Source organism: Cucurbita maxima, unplaced genomic scaffold (assembly GCF_002738345.1).
Source record: "Cucurbita maxima cultivar Rimu unplaced genomic scaffold, Cmax_1.0 Cma_Scf00003, whole genome shotgun sequence".
Lineage (NCBI taxonomy): Eukaryota > Viridiplantae > Streptophyta > Magnoliopsida > Cucurbitales > Cucurbitaceae > Cucurbita > Cucurbita maxima.
In genome coordinates, this window is record NW_019272019.1 from 3,627,278 (window position 1) to 3,636,087 (window position 8,810).

General features: G+C 42.1%; 2 protein-coding genes across 2 annotated transcripts in view; both read left to right on the top strand.

The window, feature by feature from the left end:
• Positions 1–576: 576 nt before the first annotated feature.
• LOC111477028 lies at positions 577–6,892 on the top strand. Its single transcript, XM_023120962.1, has 6 exons — positions 577–908; positions 2,873–3,373; positions 3,492–3,635; positions 4,756–4,996; positions 5,115–5,615; positions 6,339–6,892. Exons 2-6 carry the CDS (start codon positions 2,879–2,881, stop codon positions 6,767–6,769), a joined length of 1,812 nt encoding a protein of 603 aa, XP_022976730.1. The 5' UTR covers positions 577–908; positions 2,873–2,878; the 3' UTR covers positions 6,770–6,892.
• Positions 6,893–7,582: 690 nt separating this feature from the next.
• Positions 7,583–8,810, top strand: part of LOC111477064 (serine/arginine-rich splicing factor SR45-like) — a 6,254-nt gene continuing 5,026 nt past the window's right edge. The window contains exons 1-2 of the mRNA XM_023121020.1: positions 7,583–7,896; positions 8,180–8,248. Coding sequence (XP_022976788.1) covers positions 7,673–7,896; positions 8,180–8,248 — 293 coding nt within the window. The 5' untranslated portion in view covers positions 7,583–7,672. The remainder of the gene's footprint in view (positions 7,897–8,179; positions 8,249–8,810) is intronic.

The window sequence follows — 8,810 nt, forward strand, 5'->3', positions numbered from 1 at the left end:
TACTAGAGAGATGTTTCCTCACTCTTGTAAGAAATGTTAGATGAACGAGACTCTTCACAATGGTTTGATATTGTCCACTTTGAACATAAAGTCTCATGGCTAGGACAGAAGTAACTAACCTAAGCAAGAAGGGAATATCGGAAAAGAAAAGAAGGTGAAAGGGAAGATCAAGAATTAATCTTGAGGAAAGGAAAGACGAAGACACTTTACTGAGGTTACGCTAGGTTACGAGGTTCAGGGGCAGGTTCATGATGGACTCCCATGATCATTCCCTAAATTAGCCGATATGGGACTTTCATCCAAATTATGATTCATCAAACATACATCTCCCCTCAAACAAATTACGTCTCCCCTTAATCGAGACTCGACTCCTTTTCTTTTAGAGTCTTTTGTTCGACATTTGAGGATTCTATTAACATGACTAAATTTAAGGCATGACTCTCCAAATAGTATTCGTTGATTATAAACTCACGATCATTTCGTAAATTAGCGGATGTGCAACACCAATCAAACCAAATAATAGTGCCTTTTGACATGAACACAAAATATATAGAATCGGCGGAAGAAGGCAATCACTGTGGACACGTCTCCCTACCATCGCTTAAGCTTTGTTTGCTTAGCGAATTAAAAAAATGCGCGCACTTACTCCCTTAACTTTACCTTTTTCATGTAAAGTCTTCTCTTTCAAACCTTCACTTTTCAATGTTTATGCGCAGAAGAAGCCTCCGTCTTTGTCTTTTCTCTGCTCCAGCTGAGCTCAGCTGCAGTTTTCTGTCTATATTCCTGTCTTTGACCAAAATCCATGCTCTAATTTTGCTGAAAGCTTCAATGGGTTAGCCGTTTTTCAAACCATTTCACCCTAAACTCAGCTCCCTGTGCTATCCTCTTCAAATTCCTCATTGCTTGGAGTGAGTATCAGCTCTCCTTTTCCAAGATTGTGATATCTAGTTTGCCCCTTTGTTGTTTACTTGGTTATGAGTTGATTTGATTGTTTCTGAGTGCTTTGATTGCTGGGTTATGCGTTGATTTAGGTATTATGATTGGTAGGATGAACTCCAGTTCTTAATTAGTTCATCCTTGATTCGTTGGTATTAATAGTTTAGGTGTTGAACTTCATGAATGAAATTAACATATAAACTTACATATGAGGTAGTGTTATAAAAGATTGTGTATGATTCATCGGTTAGATCACACGTCGGGTTGGAGAGGGGAACGGAGCATTCCTTGTAAGGGTGTGGAAACCTTTTCTTAACATACCCGTTTTAAAACTGTGAGGCTGATGACAATACGTAACAAGCCAAAGTGGATAATAGCTATTAGCGGTGGGTTTGGGTTCTTACAAATGGTATTAGAGGTTGACACTGGGCCTTAAAGGGGGTGGATTGTTAAATCTCATATCGGTTGAAGAGGCGAATGGAACATTCCTTACAAGGACGTGGAAACCTCTTCCTAACAGGCACGTTTTAAAATCGTGAGGCTGATGATGATACCTAATGGGTCAAAGCGTATAATATTTACTAGCGGTGAGTTTGGGTTGTTATAAATGGTATCAGAGCCAAACATTAGGCGGTGTGCCAGCGAATATGCTGGCCCCCAAGGGGAGTGGATTGTTAAATCCCACATCGGTTGGAGACGGGAATAGAACATTTCTTATAAGAGTGTGAAAACCTCTCCCTAACAGACGCGTTTTAAAACCGTGAGCTGACGACGATACATAATGAGGCAAAGCGGACAATATCTACTAGTGGTGGGTTTTGGTTGTTACAAATGGTATTAGAGCCAGACACCGAGCGGTGTGCCAGTGAGTACGCTGGCCCCCAAGAGGGTGGATTGTTAGATCCCACATCGATTGGAGAGGGGAACAAAGCATTCCTTATAAGGGTGTGAAACCCTCTCCCTAATAGACACAACATCGATTGGAGAGGGGAACAAAGCATTCCTTATAAGGGTGTGAAACCCTCTCCCTAATAGACACATTTTATAACCGAGAGGGGAACAAAGCATTCCTTATAAGGGTGTGAAACCCTCTCCCTAATAGACACATTTTATAACCGTGAGGCTAACGGCGATACATAATGGGCCAAAACGGACAATATCTACTAGCATTGGGTATAAGCTTTTACAAATGGTATCAGAGCCCGACACCGAGCGGTGTGCCAGTGAGTACGCTGGCCCCCAAGAGGGTGGATTGTTAGATCCCACATCGATTGGAGAGGGGAACAAAGCATTCCTTATAAGGGTGTGAAACCCTCTCCCTAATAGACACATTTTATAACCGTGAGGCTAACGGCGATACATAATGGGCCAAAACGGACAATATCTACTAGCATTGGGTATAAGCTTTTACAAATGATATCAAAGCCAGACACCGAGCGGTGTGCCAGTGAGTACGCTGGACCCCAAGAGGGTGGATTGTTAGATCCCACATCGATTGGAGAGGGGAACAAAGCATTCCTTATAAGGGTGTGAAACCCTCTCCCTAATAGACACATTTTATAACCATGAGGCTAACGGCGATACATAAATAAGGGTGTGAAACCCTCTCCCTAATAGACACATTTTATAACCATGAGGCTAACGGCGATACATAATGGGCCAAAACGGACAATATCTACTAGCATTGAGTATAAGCTTTTACAAATGGTATCAGAGCCAAACACTGGGCAGTGTGCCAGCGTAGACGTTGGGCCCCCAAGGGGGTGGATTGTTAGATCCCACGTCGGTTGGAGAGGAGAACCGAACATTTCTTATAAAGGTGTGGAAACCTCTACTTTGATGATAGTTTTACGGGCTCTTCCTTATCGTTCCATCAACCGGTTGTTTTTCTTTGAGGATTGGTTATTTTCTTTTCTTTTTCTATTTGTATCATTAGGTGATAATGGAGCAAACTAGACGCCATAACAGGATTAACTGCTCTGGTTCAACTCCATCAGAGGAATCAGCTCTGAATCATGAAAGAAATGGCTGCAGTCACTCAAATTTACCTTCTTTCAGCTCACCTACACTTCAGCCATTTGCATCTGCTGGACAGCATTGTGAGAACAATGCAGCTTACTTTTCATGGCCGACCCCTATCCAGATAAGCATCGGTACAGAGGAGCGGGCAAACTATTTTGCAAATCTTCAGAAAGGGGTGCTACCCGATATCCTTCATCCGTTACCAAAAGGGCAGCGGGCAAACACGTTACTCGAGCTCATGACGATACGAGCCTTCCATAGCAAGATCCTGCGTTGTTACAGTCTTGGAACGGCTATTGGATTCCGTATTCGAAAGGGTGTGCTGACCGACATTCCTGCTATTCTTGTTTTTGTTTCCAGGAAAGTTCATAAGCAATGGCTTAGTCCTATTCAATGCCTGCCCACTGCCTTGGAGGTCTGAAGCTGAAGTCCTTTTACTTTGTATTCAAGTTTCTTCCTTACCTCATGGTTGCAAAGTAGGAGTGTTTTTAGTTTCACTTTGATCTTTAATGAGTATGCTGGATTCTTTTCAGGGGCCGGGCGGTGTGTGGTGTGATGTGGATGTTGTAGAATTTTCGTATTTTGGTGCACCGAACCCTGCTCCTAAAGAACAGTTGTACACCGAAATTGTCGATGATCTGCGTGGCTCTGATCCGTGCATTGGCTCGGGTTCGCAGGTACTTTCGTGTTTCTTTGCAACTAGGGACCTAAAAATTTGCTATAATATGGAAAAAGACATCTTAACGGCTTAAGAAAAGGGGAAAAGGTTGAGAGAATGATTGGCAACGGGCACCAAATGTGAGATTTTCTACTAATCATGTTTGTTTCGACTTGAATTGTGTCCCCCTTTATTGGAAGCAACTAATATTTGATTTTCAAAATGTTGTATATGTGAGATCCCACGATCTCACATTGGTTGGAGAGGGGAACGAAGCATTCCTTATAAGAGTGTGAAAACCTCTCCCTATTAGATGCGTTTTAAAATTGTGAGGCTGACGGTGATATGTAACGGGCCAAAGTGGACAATACCTACTAGCAGTGGACTTGGGCTGATGTAAATGGTATCAGAGCCAGTCATTGGACAGTGTGCCAGCGAGACGCTGGGTTCCCAAGGGGGTGGATTGTGAGATCCCACATTGGTTGGAGAGGGGAACGAAGCATTCCTTATTAAGTGTGTGGAAACCTCTCCTTAACAGATGTGTTTTAAAATTGTGAGGCTGATGGTGATATGTAACGGGCCAAAGCGGACAATATCTACTAGCGGTGGACTGGGGCTGATCCAAATGGTATCAGAGCTGGTCACCAACCGGTGTGCTAGCGAGGACACTGAGCCCCCAACGGAGGTGGATTGTGAGATCCCTCATTGGTTGGAGAGAGAAACGAAGCATTCCTTTTAAGTGTATGGAAACCTCTCCCTAGCAAATGCATTTTAAAACAGTGAAGCTGATGGTTATACGTAGCGAGCCAAAGCGGACAATATCTATTACATCATCACACCAGGATTAAGAAATAAGAACATAAATGATCATCAGGATTTTTTTGCTCACATGTTGATACTTCCCTGTTATAATCATTTCTAATGTTATTACATGAAGTAACCCTTTTATATACTTGAAATTGAGGGATACGTCTTGAAATGGTATGCCTCTTAATATGCCTTGTATCACGGTCATGTTTGTTTAGGGCATGTTGCCCGTGGCTACATGCCCATGTCATGCCAAACCCTTTATTTTCTTTCACAAAGTGCGATTGTAACACCTAGCAACCGTTTATTTGAATTTAATTCCACCTCATCAGGTGGCCAGCCAGGAGACTTACGGAACCTTGGGCGCTATAGTAAGGAGTCAAACGGGCAGTCGACAAGTTGGTTTTCTCACAAACCGTCATGTCGCTGTTGATTTAGATTATCCGAACCAGAAGATGTTTCATCCTCTTCCACCGACACTCGGACCCGGGGTGTATCTTGGTGCTGTAGAGAGAGCTACTTCGTTCATCACGGACGAGCTTTGGTACGGAATATTTGCTGGCATAAATCCAGGTAATACAGTTCATGCCAAAACAAAAGATCATTATATAGTGACAGTGTTATTGTTCCATTTTCATCTCGCCAAACGTTAATAGCTCGGGTGCACGTATTCTAATTTGTTATATTGCAGAGACGTTTGTACGGGCAGATGGGTCGTTTATTCCTTTTGCTGATGATTTCGACATGTCGACTGTCACTACATCTGTAAAAGGTGTCGGAGAGATTGGTGACGTGAAGTTTATCGACTTGCAGTCGCCTATCAGTACGCTCATAGGGAAGCAGGTCGTGAAAGTTGGAAGAAGTTCTGGCTTGACGACAGGAACTGTGTTGGCCTATGCTCTCGAGTACAATGACGAGAAAGGAATATGCTTCTTAACCGATTTTCTCGTTGTTGGTGAGAATCAACAGACTTTTGATCTCGAAGGAGATAGTGGTAGCCTCATCATTTTAAAGGGTGAGAATAGAGAGAGTTTGAAACCAATCGGGATCATATGGGGTGGAACGGCTAACCGGGGTCGACTTAAGTTAAAAGTCGGCCAACCTCCTGAGAATTGGACGAGTGGGGTCGATCTCGGGCGCCTTCTCAACCTGCTTGAACTTGATCTGATCACAAGTGATGAAGGGCTCAAAGGTTAGGACTTAAAAGCTTCTCCTGTCCATTCTCTCAATGTCTTACAAATTGCTTTAATCTATTGTAGCATTTGTGTTTCTTTTCTTTCTTTTGAAGTGCTGTTGAAGACTTTCTTCCAATTATGTTTGGGATAAAGTACTGTGTGCCTAAGTACACGTAACAATCCTCTCCGACCCTTAAACCGCCCCTCACAATCCACCCCCTTGGGAGCCTGCGTCCTTGCTAGCATACCGTCCGGTGTCTCTGGCTGATACCATTTGTAACAACCCACGCCCACCGCTAGTAGATATTGTCCACTTTGGCCTGTTACGTATTGTCGTCAGCCTCACAGTTTTAAAATGCGTCTACTAGGGAGAGGTTTCTACACCCTTATAAGGAGCGTTTCGTTCCCCTCTCCAACCAATTTAGGATCGCACGTTCTCTTATCTGGAATGACTCATTTTCCGTCTAGTAGAATATGCGTTTGATAACACTTCAGTATGGATCACGACGTCAGATAAATGACTTTGAGATCTCACATCAGTTGGTGAGGAGAACGAAACATTCTTTATAAGGGTGTGGAAACCTCTCTCTAGGAGACGCATTTTAAAAACCTTGAGGGGAAGCCTAGAAGGGAAAGTCCAAAGAGAACAATATCTATTAGCGATGGGTTTGGGCTAGTTTCACTCTTTTGGCCGTGTTCTGATAACTATTTTTGTTATGTTTCTTCATTACTATATGCAGCGGCAGTGCAAGAGCAAAGAACCGTTTCGGCGACGGTTATCGGCTCGATTGTTGGAGATTCCTCTCCTCCTGACACAACGCTGCCAAGGGAGAAGAGTGAAGAGAAGTTCGAGCCATTGGGTTTTCAGATCCAGCATATGCCTACAGAAGTAGAACCTTCTTCAGCTAAAGACCAATCGTCGCTCCTAGAGACCGAGTTTCATCTCGAAGCTGGAACGAGCACGGCTCCCAGTATAGAACATCAGTTCATTCCAAGCCTCTTCAGTTGTTCTCCCTCCCATCAAAACAGCTCTCTGGTTCGTGCCGTTTCCCAGAACCTATCTTCGCTTCGGAACGACTGCGAAGATATTTGCGTTTCGTTGCAATTGGGCGACCACGAAGCCAAAAGACAGCGCTTGGATGGTTCTGTTTCCATGGAAGAACTGAAATAGATCGTCCATGTAAGAACCGTTGGTGTTAAGATTTTCAGTTCACTTGCTCAAACTGAAATAACTGTATTTTGAGCTGTATGCACCCCTATGGTTGTGGAGTTCATAATTCTTGGCTTTGGTATTGATTTGAATTCTGCTTTGTCGGTCAAAGTTATGTTCGAGTATTAATACACAAAAAGAGACACGTCGAGAATTTGGGTCATAATTTCAAAATTACCCTTTAACGGTAAAAAATGTTTAAAAAATAACATTGAATTTTTAAACATTTCATTAATATTTTTAAAATACCTCGAGACTTTTTTAAGAACTTCGAAAATATCTCTATGAATTTTTTTTGAAAAATTTAAAAATATTTTTATAATTAGTGTTTCGTTTAAAAAAATATTCATAAACTTTAAAAAATAACATTTAGAGATACTTTATGAGACGTTGATAAATAGTTTTCGTTCATATATTGAAAGGGGTATTATTGGTATTTTTAAAAATTTATGGGTATTTTTTTTATAGATAAATATATTTTTGAATCTTTTAAAAATTAATGAAAAATTGTAAAGTATTTATTAAATGCTATTAAAAGTTTAAGAATATTAAAATACTAATGGTTTATATAAATAAATAATTTTGATTTTTTGTTTTTTTTTTTTGAAAGTTTACCGATATTATTAAAACTTTTTAAAATTTATAGAGGTTATTTTAGTAATTTAGCAAAAAAATTATAAGGCGATAAATTGTTCTTAAAAATTTGTATATGGCGCCAAAGTAAAAAAAAAATTTGGTCCATTCGGTTCCGTACGAATACGTTTCGACCATTTCTGTGTCGCTTTTCTCTTCAATATCTCTAAATCTCAAACGAAACGGGTTTAAGTTAGGGTTTCAAATTTCGCTCTGCAGCTATTGCCGGCCATGGCTAAACCAAGCAGAGGCCGTCGTTCGCCGCCGTCGGGTTCGGGATCCTCCTCACGTTCCCGCTCATACTCCGGCTCTGGTTCCCGCTCCAGTTCCCGCTCGCGCTCCAGGTCTGCATCTGTGTCCCGCTCCCGCTCTCGTTCCAGGTCCATTTCCTCGTCTTCGTCTCTATCACGAAGCGGTACTTCTCGAAGCCGAAGCCCCGCTCCTCAAAGAAAGAGGTTTGTCTTTCTTTTGAGCTTGCATTTTTCGTTCTGAGGTCTTGCATTTGGTGCTTATTGGTTGTCAGTGTGAGAGGAAGTATCGGAATTAGGTATTCTATGCTTGGGAGGTCGGTCGATTATGCATTTTCTTTTTTGTCGCTGTTGATTGGTTTTTCTTATATTTATTCGAAGGCATGTTTTGGAATCATTACGTTATCGAGAAACAGACGCGCTCCATATACCAAAAACAGTTTTTATGCGGTCATTGTATATCGCAATCACATCTTCATTTGTTTTTCAGTCCGAATGAAACAGCTCGGCGGACTCGCGCTTCATCTCCACTAGCTAAACGAATTTCTCCGCCACCCAGGTAATAATACCTCGTCTACAGTTAAATCCAACTTCTCATTTTTTATCATCTTATTGACATTTAAGCTCTTCATTATTTGTTCATGGCATGCATTTTCCGATAAGCTTCTTACATTTTTACTTTGGCGCGGTTTTTTATCCCGGCCTTTTGTTAAAGACTGCTTCCGAGCCTCTTCAATGGTTGTTTTTCTGCTGTTTGTTTAGTAAGTTACAAATTATGGATGACTAGGGAGCAATTTCGCTTTCAAAAGAAGGTCAAAGTTTAAACCAAAGGAGTTGAAAGAATCCAATTGGTCAAAAGTGTAGAGAGACCATAAGATTTATAAAGGAAGTGCATTTACACAAAGACGTTGTTTGGAAGATAATTTGCTTAAAATAATGATCAAAAGTGTTGTACTTGTCTTGAAAGAGATTATGGTTACGTTCATTCCATGTTGTCCACAAAAAAATCCGAAATGCATCCAAAGAACCCCCCCCCCCCCCCCCCCCCCCCCCCCCCCCCCCCCCCCCCCCCCCCCCCCCCCCCCCCCCCCCCCCCCCCCCCCCCCCCCCCCCCCCCCCCC

Coding starts and splice junctions, on each gene's coding strand:
- LOC111477028 (XM_023120962.1), top strand. CDS start 2,879: ATGGAGCAAACTAGACGCCATAACAGGATTAACTGCTCTGGTTCAACT. Junction 3,374..3,491: donor GCCTGCCCACTGCCTTGGAG/GTCTGAAGCTGA, acceptor GATTCTTTTCAG/GGGCCGGGCGGTGTGTGGTG. Junction 5,616..6,338: donor AAGTGATGAAGGGCTCAAAG/GTTAGGACTTAA, acceptor TACTATATGCAG/CGGCAGTGCAAGAGCAAAGA.